Genomic DNA, 17,191 nt, shown 5'->3' with positions numbered 1-17,191 from the left:
GTCGAGCACTACAAAAAAACCTCGCCGAAGCTATCTATTATCTCTTATATCTTGGGAGATATTCGCATTTGAAAATTAAATTTTCTAAATTTTTACCCACCCAACTCCAGTTTTTTGATAACAGCGGGTCCAAATATTTCGCGATTTTTCCCATTTCAACTCAACTTCTTTTTTACACATGTCAAATTTCATTCAAATCGGACTAAGGATTTAGAAGTTACAGATTTATTTCCCCCTTTGAATGCAATTTGCTTGTTATACCCTTCACCTTCGTGAGAAGGGTATATATAAGTTTGTCATTCCGTTTGTAATTTCTACATTTTTCATTTCCGACCCTATAAAGTATATATATTCTGGATCCTTATAGATAGCGGAATCGATTAAGCCGTCTGTCTGTCTATCTGTCTGTCTGTTGAAATCAATTTTCTGAAGACCCCAGATATCTTCGGGATCCAAATCTTCAATAATTCTGTCAGACATGCTTTCGAGAATTTTGCTATTTAAAATCAGCAAAATCGGTCCACAAATGGCTGAGATATGAGGAAAAAACCAAGACAACCTCGATTTTTGACCTATTTTTGACCTATATCTGGATTACTAAGGCATTAATATAGACAATATGGATATCTAATGATAGATATTTCAAAGACATTTGCAACGTATATAAGACCATAGTAAGTTGGACCTACAATGGGTCAAAATCGGAAAAAATTTAAAAGACAAAAAAAAAAATTTTTTTAAATTTTGAAAAAAAAATTTTAAAAATTTAAAATAACAATCGAAAAAAATTTTTTTCCAAAAAATTAAAAAATTAAATTTTGTTTACCTAAAAATATTTAAAATTTTAAGGTATAATTTGGTGAAGGGTATATAAGATTCGGCACAGCCGAATATAGCACTCTTACTTGTTTTTAATTAAATTTTATTATTCCAATTTCCTGTACTGGCTATCAGGAAATAAACAAATAGCAATTTCTTTTAGTTTTATTTAAAAAGCACAATAATTTATTTATGAAATGAGTTTCAAGCACAAATCGGATACGATATTACATTTTCCACACACTTTTCATTAATTGGATCGAAATATTTATTATCTGGACACTGAAATTCGCCGTCCGTATAGCCATCTTTACATACCAAATAATGTTGACAGCCAGGCTTTTCACTCAACACTACGCCGCTGTTACGACTATCACAGCGATCTTCGTCGCATTTAATATCATTTTGATCGCGACAATATTCGCTGTTCTCATCGAAAAAATATCCTATCGGACATTGACCCCAATCCGGATTTACATCTGGCTCATAATTCCAGGACAATGTTGAAGTTTGGTTTTTACCTAAATCTTTGCAATAGAAGTAGCCGCGACAGGTGGCCTGATCATTTACGAAACGATTACGTATGGCCAATTTTTGATTACCACAGACATCATGAGGCAGCGGATGTTTATAGCAATCAACCTTGGCCTTTTTAATACACTCTCCCGAGCGTACATCATAGTAATTTGCTATTGGGCATGGCTTTTCTTTTAATTCCCTTTTCGAACTACAATAGTAGTATTTGTGACAATTGTCTTCATCCCAGAATTCCTGATTTGTTTTGGCGACATTACATATATCATATTGTTTATCACATTTACCATCATTGTAATCACAGCTTTGTTCGTTTTGATTGAAAATTTGTCCCACCGGACAAACACCTGATTTAACGTATTTTGCCCGATCACATTCGTGCCATTCCCTACAATTTTTTGTATCTTCAATCCATTTAGGACTGGCGATTTTGCAAGCAATTTGGCAATACTTATCGGGACTTTTCTTATTATCATTGGCACAAGTCATTTTATCCAATTGAACAATTTGATTATTAATACAGGTAACAGAGTGCGGCATACTTTTACCATTCTGACATTTTATGGTTTCCGTACAGGAACCGGGTTTACGCAGTATTGCATTGTTTGGGAATAAACGACAGACGTCTTTTGGCGAGTTCAGATTTAGTTTTAAGACTTTGCATTTTGTCATCAACAGCATTCCCAGAAAAATGCCTAAAGCCAGTAGAAAAGCTGAAACAAATATAACGAGATTAAAAATAATAGATCCAAATTAGCGATATTAACCCCCATTTTCTTAATCTCTGGTTATTTTTTATCGTGACGATAAACTGAAAGTTCTCATACAAAAAAAATGTTAATCGGAGGTTTATCGTTACGAAAAACTGGGGGTAAGGCTATTTAAAATCAAACAAAGTTAATTGCAAATTCTGAGGATTTTCTTTTGGCTTTGAATTGCTGTTGTCACCAAATTTCTTCACGTTTCTTTTTTTTTTTATTGATTTTTATACTTTACAACACTTTTTTTAAAATTTCCTTTTACCTTTCATGGTTGCTGGCTAGATAAACTTAAACAACCGAATTTCTAGAACTTTAAGAAGTGACTAAATTTAACAGTAACTGATTTGGTTTATAAAAGCAAAATCTTGTGCGTCTTGTATTTAAATTAAAAATCCACCATTTGGATGGTATTATTGTTTAGTCAATTGGTTGGTAATATTTATAAATTCAAGACCTGTATTCACTTAAAGCTTCAATGGTGTGGCTAAAAATCCACTGTAAATTGAATCAGGTTTACAAGAAATTAAAAGGTCAAAAATTCAATTCATAAACAAAAATATCGTAAAGTCGGGTTACCGTGTCGCGTTCGTGTCAGTTATATGTGGACGCCCTCCTCATAGACTAAACTATAGTGTGCTGGTCTATCAATCTGATGGTTGCGGGTTCGATTCCCACTAAAGACTCTGTAACGGCAGACAAAACATCAAAAAAGATTTGTATCGAATTTCGTTCTCCCCTCTCTTTTAAACTTCTACAAATCCCTTAAGTAGAAATCAATTAGCTGCAGGGTATTTCAAATTCTGCACAGCCTACTAATGCTTTTTTTTATGCTTTATCAATAATATGACTAAAACTATTTATGGCAGAGATTTTATGTTCAAGAATATTCAAATGACAAATCAAAAAAAAAGCAAATGTATTCTACTGATAAGATTTGAACCATCATAGACATTCTAATTAAGCCTGGTTAATGAGTATCAAATATTTATTGCATCTAGATATAACAGGAAGGCTCTCAGGGGGGTTATAACAAAACACCTAGAATTAAATAGATTGCAAGGGAATTGCAAGTGTATTTCTTTTCGCAATCAATGAGTTGATGAGAGACAGTTAAATCAAAATTTTGTAAATATTCCTTATGAGTAATAAAGTACACAAACAGTGTATTTTGGAAATAATTCGGTAGCTCTTGAACTATTAGAGATAATTTAATGAAATTTAACATAGTCAGTGCTGAGGTATAAAGACCCAAGATTGAAGCTAAAATTGTACTAAATAAAGACCTACGATTGAAGCTAAAATTGTACTAAATAACGACCTACGATTGAATCTAAAATTGTACTAAATAAAGACCTACGATTGAATCTAAAATTGTACTAAATAAAGACCTACGATTCTAGCTAGAATTTAACTTAATAAAGACCCAACATTGAGTCTAAAATTGTACTAAATAACGACCTACGATTGAATCTAAAATTGTACTAAATAAAGACTTGATTAAAGCTAAAATTGTACTAAATAAAGACCTACGATTGAAGATAAAATTGTACTAAATAAAGACCTACGATTGAAGCTAAAATTTAACTTAATAAAGACCCAAGATTGAAGCTAAAATTGTACTAAATAAAGACCCACGATTGAAGCTAAAATTGTACTAAATAAAGACGATTGAATTGTTCTAAATAAAGACCTTCAATTGAAGCTAAAATTATACTAAATAAAGACCTACGATTGAAGATAAAATTGTACTAAATAAAGACTCATGATTGAAGCTAAAATTGTACTAAATAAAGACCTGCGCTTGAAGCTAAAACTTAACTTAATAAAGGCCCACGATTCAAGCTAAAATTGAACTAAATAAATACTAAATAAAGACTTGATTGAAGCTAAAATTGTACTAAATAAAGACCTACGATTGAAGCTGAAATTTAACTTAATAAAGACCCAAGATTGAAGCTAAAATTGTACTAAATAAAGACCCACGATTGAAGCTAAAATTGTACTAAATAAAGACTTGATTAAAGCTAAAATTGTACTAAATAAAGACCTGCGATTGAACCTGCTAAAATTGTACTAAATAAAGACTCATGATTGAAGATAAAATTGTACTAAATAAAGACCCACGATTGAAGCTAAAATTGTACTAAATAAAGACCTACGATTGAATCTAAAATTGTACTAAATAAAGACCCACGATTGAAGCTAAAATTGTACTAAATAAAGACCTACGATTGAATCTAAAATTGTACTAAATAAAGACCCACGATTGAAGCTAAAATTGTACTAAATAAAGACCTACGATTGAATCTAAAATTGTACTAAATAAAGACCCACGATTGAAGCTAAAATTGTACTAAATAAAGACCTACGATTGAAGCTAAAATTGTACTAAATAACGACCTACGATTGAATCTAAAATTGTACTAAATAAAGTCCTACGATTCTAGCTAGAATTTAACTTAATAAAGACCCAACATTGAATCTAAAATTGTACTAAATAAAGACCTACGATTGAAGCTAAAATTGTACTAAATAAAGACCCACGATTGAAGCTAAAATTGTACTAAATAAAGACCTACGATTGAAGCTAAAATTGTACTAAATAAAGACCCACGATTGAAGCTAAAATTGTACTAAATAAAAACCTACGATTGAATCCAAAATTGTTCTAAATATAGACCCACGATTGAAGCTAAAATTGTACTAAATAAAGACTTGATTAAAGCTAAAATTGTACTAAATAAAGACCTACGATTGAAGCTAAAATTTAACTAAATAAAGACCTGCGATTGAAACTAAAATTGTACTAAATAAAGACCTACAATTGAATACATATATGTATATATACATATATGTATATAATTTGAAAACTCTTTGTCTATAATTTCATAACTAAAGATAAAGAGCTTGGTGGTTATGAACATTATTGATGATCCCCTGATGGGTACTTTCTAATGTCGTGGCCCATGTGGCAGCTCTATAATTTGACTTTAAAATAAGTGCCTACTTTAAGGCTTAATCAAAATATTTGAACTAATTTCGCAAAAACCATAAACAAAATTTATTTATTCAAAATTATAACAGTTATCGATTGAAGGAAAATATTTTAATTGCTATAATAACCAGTGGTGGTTATGCTAGTGAATTAAGAAAGCTTATTCTTTGGTAACGGGTTCTGTGGCAGATTTCTCCGTTGTGTGTTTTTCTGTTGCGGGTTCTGTGGCATGTTTCTCCGTTGTTGGTTCTTTCTCCGATTTCTCCGTTGTTGGTTCTTTCTCCGATTTCTCCGTTGTGGGTTTTTCTGTTGCGGGTTCTGTGGCATGTTTCTCCGTTGTTGGTTCTTTCTCCGATTTCTCCGTTGTTGGTTCTTTCTCCGATTTCTCCGTTGTGGGTTTTTCTGTTGCGGGTTCTGTGGCATGTTTCTCCGTTGTTGGTTCTTTCTCCGATTTCTCCGTTGTGGGGTTTGGCTCAGTTTTCTCAGGGTCCTCAGTAGGGGCTTCTGTATTCGGAGCACTAGTGGGGGGAGCCACTGCACTCTTGGTGTAACAAGCACCATTATTTTTTCTATACTCTGGTAAATCCTGGTCATTGTTCATGCACATTTGTCCCTGTTCGTTGAAAAAACCGCCAACCACGGGACACTTGCCTTTGCCAACCTCCTGACCATTTCTACATGTTAGAAATTCTATGCAATCGGGATCAACAGCATTTACCCAGGTGGCTGTGGTAAATTCACAACGATTGCAACCTTTGATCGGTGTAGCAGTTTGACGATTTAGGCAACCTTTACTATTCAAATCGTAATATTGACCAATGGGACATTGTATTTTTTTCCACAACCAATTTGAATTCGCTTGAGTGCATTGGAAATAAACGGAACATATGCTTGGATTAGCAACCTCTTCATTGTTGGCCTTCTGATTACATTCTTTTGCTGGTCCAGCACACATATTACCATTACTGGCCAAACACATGCGTTCTTCGGCGTTGTAAATCTAAAAAATATTGAAAAATTTTAGTTTTTATTCAATGGAGCTGAAATGGTGAACTTACCAATCCCTTATTACATTTGGCAGTATGCATGACAGGTCCTGAACACTTGTGCCAAGTGGCACAATTGTCAAAATCACCAAAGAATTGATTGTTTTGCATAATCTGGCATAAATTTGTAATTTCCGTTGAACCGCCACTGTTGGGACATTTGCCATTAACGCACATACCAGCAGTGCCATCAAAATATTGTCCATTTGCACAAGAACCGCTGCCAGCTATGGCACCTTTCGAACAGTAATGCCACATGCGGCAATCTCTACTGTCAGGCACCCAGGTGCCATCCTTATTTTCACATGGATTGGCAACGTCATTATAACAGTTTGCTGACGAAGCGGATACACAAGATTGTGCATCCTTGCTGAAGACATCGCTGCCGGGACAACTAGATTCAACTACCTTATTATTGGCTTGGCATGTGTAAAATGTTTGACATGATTGGAAACTGGGAAATTTTGTGCCAACTGGTACAAGTGGACAGTAAGTGGCAGCATCGTATTCAGCATTGCTCATTTGACAGGCAAATGTTGCAAGTATAATGGCAACACTGGCCACTAAGATTTCAGCTGGAAGACACGAATGATTTTATTTTTTTATTATATGAAATTCTTAATCCTTTTCATCACTTACCATTCATGATTAAAGTTTTTTTGTTTTTCACCACACAAAATGTTTTCAAACACTGATTGTTTAAACCACAATTTCTGCTGTCTTTTATACGCAACCGTTCATAATAATTTTCATTAATATTGATTCAGTTAAATAATACATACATACATACATATGTGTATGTATGTATGTATGTATGTATGTATGTATTTAATTAAGCAAACTTATTTGTAAACTATTGCATATTTGAAAATTTTCCTTAATTTACAGATAAGATAGATTTGCATATCCAGTCACAACAAATTCTTATTCTTATCCATATATGTATGTATGTATGTACCTACATACATATGCATATTATCTTTAAAGTTAAGCAAAAATAACAGCGAATATGCCTTAAAATAAATAATTTTGTTTTGAACAGTGGGACTGATTGAAATTCAAATAAACCTACATACATTTATTAAATTTAATTTTTTATTTTTTATTTTTTTTTTAATTTAAATTTTATTGTATACGCTTAGGCGTTTCAAATTTTCGCAATACTTTGTCGTTTTACACATCTGTTTCATAACATATTGATACGCCAACTTACATAGCCATTTGTCTGACAGACGTCAAAAGTTTGACAGCATTTAAATATTGGATAATTTCGTCTCCACCAGCACTGGCTGGCAATATTTGTCTACATTGTATTCAGCATTTATTTCTTTGATTTTATTTGTTTTCCAAATCTTCTGCTAAATCATGAAGATAAGATTAAAATGCAATCGAATTTCTTTAATTCAATTAGTAAAATTTTACTCTAATTAAAAATAACTATAGCACTCACTATCTTATTATAATAAAAATACATAAATATTTTATAAATAAAACTGAAAAATTCTAAGAAAATACAGTCATCAGTCTGCCGTTTTGAAGCACGAAATGCAGAAAATTTCAAAAACAAATAAAAGTAAGTTTCATTTAAACAAGACGATGAAAACTTTTCTACAATTTTCTAAAGATAAAGACAGTTTTCTATAGAAAATTGTCTAATAAAGACAGTTTTTCTATAGAAAATTGTCTAATAAAGACAGTTTTTCTATAGAAAATTGTCTAAGAAAGACAGTTTTCTATAGAAAATTGTCTAATAAAGACAGTTTTTCTATAGAAAATTGTCTAATAAAGACATTTTTTTCAAAGGAAATTGTCTAATAAAGACAGTTTTTTCAAAGGAAATTGTCTAATAAAGACAGTTTTTTCAAAGGAAATTGTCTAATAAAGACAGTTTTTCTATAGAAAATTGTCTGACAGGTTTTCTATAGAAAATTGTCTAATAAAGACAGGTTTTCTATAGAAAATTGTCTAAGAAAGACAGTTTTCTATAGAAAATTGTCTAATAAAGACAGTTTTTCTATAGAAAATTGTCTAATAAAGACATTTTTTTCAAAGGAAATTGTCTAATAAAGACAGTTTTTTCAAAGGAAATTGTCTAATAAAGACAGTTTTTTCAAAGGAAATTGTCTAATAAAGACAGTTTTTCTATAGAAAATTGTCTGACAGGTTTTCTATAGAAAATTGTCTAATAAAGACAGGTTTTCTATAGAAAATTGTCTAAGAAAGACAGTTTTCTATAGAAAATTGTCTAATAAAGACAGTTTTTCTATAGAAAATTGTCTAATAAAGACATTTTTTTCAAAGGAAATTGTCTAATAAAGACAGTTTTTTCAAAGGAAATTGTCTAATAAAGACAGTTTTTTCAAAGGAAATTGTCTAATAAAGACAGTTTTTCTATAGAAAATTGTCTGACAGGTTTTCTATAGAAAATTGTCTAATAAAGACAGTTTTTCTATAGAAAATTGTCTAATAAAGACATTTTTTTCAAAGGAAATTGTCTAATAAAGACAGTTTTTTCAAAGGAAATTGTCTAATAAAGACAGTTTTTTCAAAGGAAATTGTCTAATAAAGACAGTTTTTCTATAGAAAATTGTCTAATAAAGACAGTTTTTCTATAGAAAATTGTCTAATAAAGACAGTTTTTCTATAGAAAATTGTCTGACAGTTTTTCTATAGAAAATTGTCTAATAAAGACAGTTTTTCTATAGAAAATTGTCTAAGAAAGACAGTTTTCTATAGAAAATTGTCTAATAAAGACAGTTTTTCTATAGAAAATTGTCTAATAAAGACATTTTTTTCAAAGGAAATTGTCTAATAAAGACAGTTTTTCTATAGAAAATTGTCTAATAAAGACAGTTTTTCTATAGAAAATTGTCTAAGAAAGACAGTTTTCTATAGAAAATTGTCTAATAAAGACAGTTTTTCTATAGAAAATTGTCTAATAAAGACATTTTTTTCAAAGGAAATTGTCTAATAAAGACAGTTTTTTCAAAGGAAATTGTCTAATAAAGACAGTTTTTCTATAGAAAATTGTCTAATAAAGACAGTTTTTCTATAGAAAATTGTCTAATAAAGACAGTTTTTCTATAGAAAATTGTCTGACAGTTTTTCTATAGAAAATTGTCTAATAAAGACAGTTTTTCTATAGAAAATTGTCTAAGAAAGACAGTTTTCTATAGAAAATTGTCTAATAAAGACAGTTTTTCTATAGAAAATTGTCTAATAAAGACATTTTTTTCAAAGGAAATTGTCTAATAAAGACAGTTTTTTCAAAGGAAATTGTCTAATAAAGACAGTTTTTTCAAAGGAAATTGTCTAATAAAGACAGTTTTTCTATAGAAAATTGTCTGACAGGTTTTCTATAGAAAATTGTCTAATAAAGACAGGTTTTCTATAGAAAATTGTCTAAGAAAGACAGTTTTCTATAGAAAATTGTCTAATAAAGACAGTTTTTCTATAGAAAATTGTCTAATAAAGACATTTTTTTCAAAGGAAATTGTCTAATAAAGACAGTTTTTTCAAAGGAAATTGTCTAATAAAGACAGTTTTTTCAAAGGAAATTGTCTAATAAAGACAGTTTTTCTATAGAAAATTGTCTGACAGGTTTTCTATAGAAAATTGTCTAATAAAGACAGGTTTTCTATAGAAAATTGTCTAAGAAAGACAGTTTTCTATAGAAAATTGTCTAATAAAGACAGTTTTTCTATAGAAAATTGTCTAATAAAGACATTTTTTTCAAAGGAAATTGTCTAATAAAGACAGTTTTTTCAAAGGAAATTGTCTAATAAAGACAGTTTTTTCAAAGGAAATTGTCTAATAAAGACAGTTTTTCTATAGAAAATTGTCTGACAGGTTTTCTATAGAAAATTGTCTAATAAAGACAGTTTTTCTATAGAAAATTGTCTAATAAAGACATTTTTTTCAAAGGAAATTGTCTAATAAAGACAGTTTTTTCAAAGGAAATTGTCTAATAAAGACAGTTTTTTCAAAGGAAATTGTCTAATAAAGACAGTTTTTCTATAGAAAATTGTCTAATAAAGACAGTTTTTCTATAGAAAATTGTCTAATAAAGACAGTTTTTCTATAGAAAATTGTCTAATAAAGACAGTTTTTCTATAGAAAATTGTCTAATAAAGACAGTTTTTCTATAGAAAATTGTCTAATAAAGACAGTTTTTCTATAGAAAATTGTCTAATAAAGACAGTTTTTCTATAGAAAATTGTCTAATAAAGACAGTTTTTCTATAGAAAATTGTCTAATAAAGACATTTTTTTCAAAGGAAATTGTCTAATAAAGACAGTTTTTTCAAAGGAAATTGTCTAATAAAGACAGTTTTTCTATAGAAAATTGTCTGACAGGTTTTCTATAGAAAATTGTCTAATAAAGACAGGTTTTCTATAGAAAATTTTCTAATAAAGACAGTTTTTCTGTAGAAAATTGTCTAAGAAAGACAGTTTTCTATAGAAAATTGTCTAAGAAAGACAGTTTTTCTATAGAAAATTGTCTAAGAAAGACAGTTTTCTATAGAAAATTGTCTAAGAAAGACAGTTTTCTATAGAAAATTGTCTAAGAAAGACAGTTTTCTATAGAAAATTGTCTAAGAAAGACAGTTTTCTATAGAAAATTGTCTAATAAAGACAGTTTTTCTGTAGAAAATTGTCTATGAAAGACAGTTTTCTATAGAAAATTGTCTAAGAAAGACAGTTTTCTATAGAAAATTGTCTAAGAAAGACAGTTTTCTATAGAAAATTGTCTAATAAAGACAGTTTTCTATAGAAAATTGTCTAATGAAGACAGTTTTTCTATAGAAAATTGTCTAATAAAGACAGTTTTTTCAAAGGAAATTGTCTAATAAAGACAGTTTTTTCAAAGGAAATTGTCTAATAAAGACAGTTTTTCTATAGAAAATTGTCTAATAAAGACAGGTTTTCTATAGAAAATTGTCTAATAAAGACAGGTTTTCTATAGAAAATTTTCTAATAAAGACAGTTTTTCTATAGAAAATTGTCTAAGAAAGACAGTTTTTTCAAAGGAAATTGTCTAATAAAGACAGTTTTTTCAAAGGAAATTGTCTAATAAATACAGTTTTTCTATAGAAAATTGTCTAATAAAGACAGTTTTTCTATAGAAAATTCTATTCTATAGTTTTCTATAGAAAATTGTCTAATAAAGACAGTTTGCTATAGAAAATTGTCTAATAAAGACAGTTTTTCTATAGAAAATTGTCTAATAAAGACAGTTTTTCTATAGAAAATTGTCTAAGAAAGACAGTTTTCTATAGAAAATTGTCTAATAAAGACAGTTTTCTATAGAAAATTGTCTAATAAAGACAGTTTTTCTATAGAAAATTGTCTAATAAAGACAGTTTTTCTATAGAAAATTGTCTAATAAAGACAGTTTTCTATAGAAAATTGTCTAATAAAGACAGTTTTTCTATAGAAAATTCTCTAAGAAAGACAGTTTTCTGTAGAAAATTGTCTAAGAAAGACAGTTTTCTATAGAAAATTGTCTAAGAAAGACAGTTTTCTATAGAAAATTGTCTAATAAAGACAGTTTTTCTATAGAAAATTGTCTAATAAAGACAGTTTTCTATAGAAAATTGTCTAATAAAGACAGTTTTTCTATAGAAAATTCTCTAAGAAAGACAGTTTTCTATAGAAAATTGTCTAATAAAGACAGTTTTTCTATAGAAAATTGTCTAATAAAGACAGTTTTTCTATAGAAACTTGTCTAATAAAGACAGTTTTTTCAAAGGAAATTGTCTAATAAAGTTTTTCTATAGAAAATTGTCTGACAGGTTTTCTATAGAAAATTGTCTAATAAAGACAGGTTTTCTATAGAAAATTGTCTAATAAAGACAGTTTTCTATAGAAAATTGTCTAATAAAGACAGAAGAAAATTGTCTAATAAAGACAGTTTTCTATAGAAAATTGTCTAATAAAGACAGTTTTCTATAGAAAATTGTCTAATAAAGACAGTTTTCTATAGAAAATTGTCTAATAAAGACAGTTTTCTATAGAAAATTGTCTAATAAAGACAGTTTTCTATAGAAAATTGTCTAATAAAGAAAGTTTTCTATAGAAAATTGTCTAATAAAGACAGTTTTCTATAGAAAATTGTCTAATAAAGACAGTTTTCTATAGAAAATTGTCTAATAAAGACAGTTTTCTATAGAAAATTGTCTAATAAAGACAGTCTTCTATAGAAAATTGTCTAATAAAGACAGTCTTCTATAGAAAATTGTCTAATAAAGACAGTTTTCTATAGACAGTTTTGTATAGAAAATTGTCTAAGAAAGACAGTTTTCTATAGACAGTTTTGTATAGAAAATTGTCTAAGAAACACAGTTTTCTATAGAAAATTGTCTAAGAAACACAGTTTTATATAGAAAATTGTCTAATAAAGACAGGTTTTCTATAGAAAATTGTCTAATAAAGACAGGTTTTCTATAGAAAATTGTCTAATAAAGACAGGTTTTCTATAGAAAATTGTCTAAGAAAGACAGTTTTCTATAGAAAATTGTCTAATAAAGACAGTTTTCTATAGAAAATTGTCTAATAAAGACAGTTTTCTATAGAAAATTGTCTAATAAAGACAGTTTTCTATAGAAAATTGTCTAATAAAGACAGTTTTTCTATAGAAAATTGTCTAATAAAGACAGTTTTCTATAGACAGTTTTGTATAGAAAATTGTCTAAGAAAGACAGTTTTCTATAGACAGTTTTGTATAGAAAATTGTCTAAGAAAGACAGTTTTCTATAGACAGTTTTGTATAGAAAATTGTCTAAGAAACACAGTTTTCTATAGAAAATTGTCTAAGAAAGACAGTTTTCTATAGAAAATTGTCTAATAAAGACAGTTTTCTATAGAAAATTGTCTAATAAAGACAGTTTTCTATAGAAAATTGTCTAATAAAGACAGTTTTCTATAGAAAATTGTCTAATAAAGACAGTTTTCTATAGAAAATTGTCTAATAAAGACAGTTTTCTATAGAAAATTGTCTAATAAAGACAGTTTTTCTATAGAAAATTGTCTAATAAAGACAGTTTTTCTATAGAAACTTGTCTAATAAAGACAGTTTTTTCAAAGGAAATTGTCTAATAAAGTTTTTCTATAGAAAATTGTCTGACAGGTTTTCTATAGAAAATTGTCTAATAAAGACAGGTTTTCTATAGAAAATTGTCTAATAAAGACAGGTTTTCTATAGAAAATTGTCTAATAAAGACAGGTTTTCTATAGAAAATTCTCTAAGAAAGACAGTTTTCTGTAGAAAATTGTCTAATAAAGACAGTTTTCTATAGAAAATTGTCTAATAAAGACAGTTTTCTATAGAAAATTGTCTAATAAAGACAGTTTTCTATAGAAAATTGTCTAATAAAGACAGTTTTTCTATAGAAAATTGTCTAATAAAGACAGTTTTTCTATAGAAACTTGTCTAATAAAGACAGTTTTTTCAAAGGAAATTGTCTAATAAAGTTTTTCTATAGAAAATTGTCTGACAGGTTTTCTATAGAAAATTGTCTAATAAAGACAGGTTTTCTATAGAAAATTGTCTAATAAAGACAGTTTTCTATAGAAAATTGTCTAATAAAGACAGAAGAAAATTGTCTAATAAAGACAGTTTTCTATAGAAAATTGTCTAATAAAGACAGAAGAAAATTGTCTAATAAAGACAGTTTTCTATAGAAAATTGTCTAATAAAGACAGTTTTCTATAGAAAATTGTCTAATAAAGACAGTTTTCTATAGAAAATTGTCTAATAAAGACAGTTTTCTATAGAAAATTGTCTAATAAAGACAGTTTTCTATAGAAAATTGTCTAATAAAGACAGTTTTCTATAGAAAATTGTCTAATAAAGAAAGTTTTCTATAGAAAATTGTCTAATAAAGACAGTTTTCTATAGAAAATTGTCTAATAAAGACAGTTTTCTATAGAAAATTGTCTAATAAAGACAGTTTTCTATAGAAAATTGTCTAATAAAGACAGTTTTCTATAGAAAATTGTCTAATAAAGACAGTCTTCTATAGAAAATTGTCTAATAAAGACAGTCTTCTATAGAAAATTGTCTAATAAAGACAGTTTTCTATAGACAGTTTTGTATAGAAAATTGTCTAATAAAGACAGTTTTCTATAGAAAATTGTCTAATAAAGACAGTTTTCTATAGAAAATTGTCTAATAAAGACAGTTTTTCTATAGAAAATTGTCTAATAAAGACAGTTTTTCTATAGAAACTTGTCTAATAAAGACAGTTTTTTCAAAGGAAATTGTCTAATAAAGTTTTTCTATAGAAAATTGTCTGACAGGTTTTCTATAGAAAATTGTCTAATAAAGACAGGTTTTCTATAGAAAATTGTCTAATAAAGACAGTTTTCTATAGAAAATTGTCTAATAAAGACAGAAGAAAATTGTCTAATAAAGACAGTTTTCTATAGAAAATTGTCTAATAAAGACAGTTTTCTATAGAAAATTGTCTAATAAAGACAGAAGAAAATTGTCTAATAAAGACAGTTTTCTATAGAAAATTGTCTAATAAAGACAGTTTTCTATAGAAAATTGTCTAATAAAGACAGTTTTCTATAGAAAATTGTCTAATAAAGACAGTTTTCTATAGAAAATTGTCTAATAAAGACAGTTTTCTATAGAAAATTGTCTAATAAAGACAGTTTTCTATAGAAAATTGTCTAATAAAGAAAGTTTTCTATAGAAAATTGTCTAATAAAGACAGTTTTCTATAGAAAATTGTCTAATAAAGACAGTTTTCTATAGAAAATTGTCTAATAAAGACAGTCTTCTATAGAAAATTGTCTAATAAAGACAGTCTTCTATAGAAAATTGTCTAATAAAGACAGTTTTCTATAGACAGTTTTGTATAGAAAATTGTCTAAGAAAGACAGTTTTCTATAGACAGTTTTGTATAGAAAATTGTCTAAGAAACACAGTTTTCTATAGAAAATTGTCTAAGAAACACAGTTTTATATAGAAAATTGTCTAATAAAGACAGGTTTTCTATAGAAAATTGTCTAATAAAGACAGGTTTTCTATAGAAAATTGTCTAATAAAGACAGGTTTTCTATAGAAAATTGTCTAATAAAGACAGGTTTTCTATAGAAAATAGCCATGTCCGTCTGTAATACGCTTTCCGTAGCCCCCGAAATAACTTACATCCATATATATATCAGCTATAGACCCGGTGCGGTTGCTATTTAAAATCGAGAAAATCGGCCCCTAACTACCGCGATTTTTTACCTATATCTGGATTACTAATTAATACAATATGGATATCTAATGTTTGATATTTAAAATACTTTTGCAACGACATATTTAAAAAAATGTTTTAAAATAAAAATTAAAAAAAAAAAAATTTAAATAAAATTTTTTGTAATTTTAAAGTATAATTGTGGTGAAGTTTATATTTAAAATCAATTAATAAATAAAATATATGTACTGCAATTATTTAAAAAATGTTATACAGAATTTGATAGAAGATTAACTATTACACTCAGGGTATGAATGGTGACCATCACAAAGTTTACTTTTACAAGCATCATCGGTGAAACCTTTTTTTTTGCACGCATTCAATTCACATTCATAGGGTGTATCATTTTTCTTTAGACATGCCTCGAATTCACATTCCTCTGGATAGGAAGCAGGATCTGCACAAAGTTGAGTCGTACACTCATCTTTGGAATGTTTAACTTTGCAAGACTCTAGTTGGCATTCATATTCGGAATGTACGGATGCAGCCAGGCATGTCTGAAGCTTACATTCTGCATTGTTGCAAGTGGCATCATAACAGGCTCCATTAATTTCCATATACTTGACTAAATTCATAGTACCCGTTATACAATACTGTTCCACTTCGTTAAAGTAATTATTGTCTTTACATGTGCCACTTCCAACGGTTTGGCCGTTCTTACAATTGTTGTAGGTTGTACATTTGCCATCGACGGCATTTACCCAAGTAGCAGTTGTGAATTGGCAACGATTACAGCCCTTTACCGGTTTAGCGATTTGCCGATTTTTACATGTCTTATCCTTAACATCAAAATACTGATTAGCTACGCAGACAAACTTTAACCATTTCGATTCTTTGCATTCATAGAAAATGGAGCAAACTTTCTTGTCGCCTACTTTTTTCTTATTCTCCGCACAGTTTTTTCCTTCCAGTTGCTGGGTCACCAGGGGAACAATACCACCGGTTCGTTCACACATTTTACCATCATTTTTGAGACACATGCGTTGCTGACTGTCGTAAAGCTGTTTGGCAAGTTAAACGTGTTATGCGGTAATTTGATTTTAATTCAATATCATAATTCCAAACACTTACCAATTCGCCTTGACATTTGCCAGTTGATAACTTGGAATTTATACATTTATTCCAAACATTGCAGCTGCTAAAATCACCAAAGAATTTATCGTTTTGCATAATTTGGCATAAATTTGTTATTTCAGAGGTGGTGGTGGCCACAATGTTGTCACATTTACCATTAGTACACTGTTTGGTAACACCATCAAAATATTGCCCCGGTCCACAACTACCGCTGCCCAATACCTGACCCTTCGAACAATAATGCCAAATGCCACATTTTTTACCATCTGGTACCCAGGTGGCGTCTTCATTTTCACATGGATTGCCTAGGTGAAAATAACAATTGCCTTGGGACTTGGTAACACAATATTGTAAATCTTTGTCGAAAACATCGGCACCAGCACAAATTGTTTCATTCACTTTGTTATTGGTCTGGCAGGTGTAGAAGGTTTGACAGGATTTAAAACTGGGTAATTTGGTGCCAACCGGTACCAGCTGGCAATACTTGGCCACATTGTATTCAGCATTGACTTTAGACGGGACACATGTCAACAGGACAATGCAAATAATAATCAATGGAATTTTAGCTGGAAAAGATAAAGCATGTTTAGTAATTTCCAATGATATTTCTTCACATTCCTTTCTCACTCTCTTTCTTCTTACTTACCAATCATGTTTGCTGGCTCTTGAATTTAGTTTAGATCGTTGGTGGTTTTCTTGAACACTGTTC

General features: G+C 29.1%; 3 protein-coding genes across 3 annotated transcripts; all 3 read right to left on the bottom strand.

The window, feature by feature from the left end:
- Positions 1 to 1,001: 1,001 nt before the first annotated feature.
- LOC135955179 (peritrophin-48) lies at positions 1,002 to 2,448 on the bottom strand. Its single transcript, XM_065505494.1, has 2 exons — positions 2,377 to 2,448; positions 1,002 to 2,066 (listed from the first exon to the last, which is right to left on the bottom strand). The coding sequence occupies exons 1-2, from the start codon at positions 2,381 to 2,383 to the stop codon at positions 1,024 to 1,026; spliced, it is 1,050 nt and encodes a 349-aa protein (XP_065361566.1). The 5' UTR covers positions 2,384 to 2,448; the 3' UTR covers positions 1,002 to 1,023.
- A 2,700-nt stretch (positions 2,449 to 5,148) lies between these two features.
- LOC135954340 (peritrophin-48-like) lies at positions 5,149 to 6,866 on the bottom strand. Its single transcript, XM_065504480.1, has 3 exons — positions 6,795 to 6,866; positions 6,168 to 6,730; positions 5,149 to 6,109 (listed from the first exon to the last, which is right to left on the bottom strand). Exons 1-3 carry the CDS (start codon positions 6,799 to 6,801, stop codon positions 5,270 to 5,272), a joined length of 1,410 nt encoding a protein of 469 aa, XP_065360552.1. The 5' UTR covers positions 6,802 to 6,866; the 3' UTR covers positions 5,149 to 5,269.
- Positions 6,867 to 15,599: 8,733 nt separating this feature from the next.
- On the bottom strand, positions 15,600 to 17,184 carry LOC135955778 (peritrophin-48-like). The gene is made up of 3 exons (XM_065506138.1): positions 17,129 to 17,184; positions 16,480 to 17,048; positions 15,600 to 16,409 (listed from the first exon to the last, which is right to left on the bottom strand). The coding sequence occupies exons 1-3, from the start codon at positions 17,133 to 17,135 to the stop codon at positions 15,639 to 15,641; spliced, it is 1,347 nt and encodes a 448-aa protein (XP_065362210.1). The 5' UTR covers positions 17,136 to 17,184; the 3' UTR covers positions 15,600 to 15,638.
- Between the last annotated feature and the right edge of the window lie 7 nt (positions 17,185 to 17,191).

The sequence above is a fragment of the Calliphora vicina genome, chromosome 3 (assembly GCF_958450345.1).
Source record: "Calliphora vicina chromosome 3, idCalVici1.1, whole genome shotgun sequence".
NCBI classification, from domain to species: Eukaryota; Metazoa; Arthropoda; class Insecta; order Diptera; family Calliphoridae; genus Calliphora; species Calliphora vicina.
The sequence above is the reverse complement of the archived record's forward strand: the minus strand, read 5'-3'. Positions and strand labels throughout refer to the sequence as shown.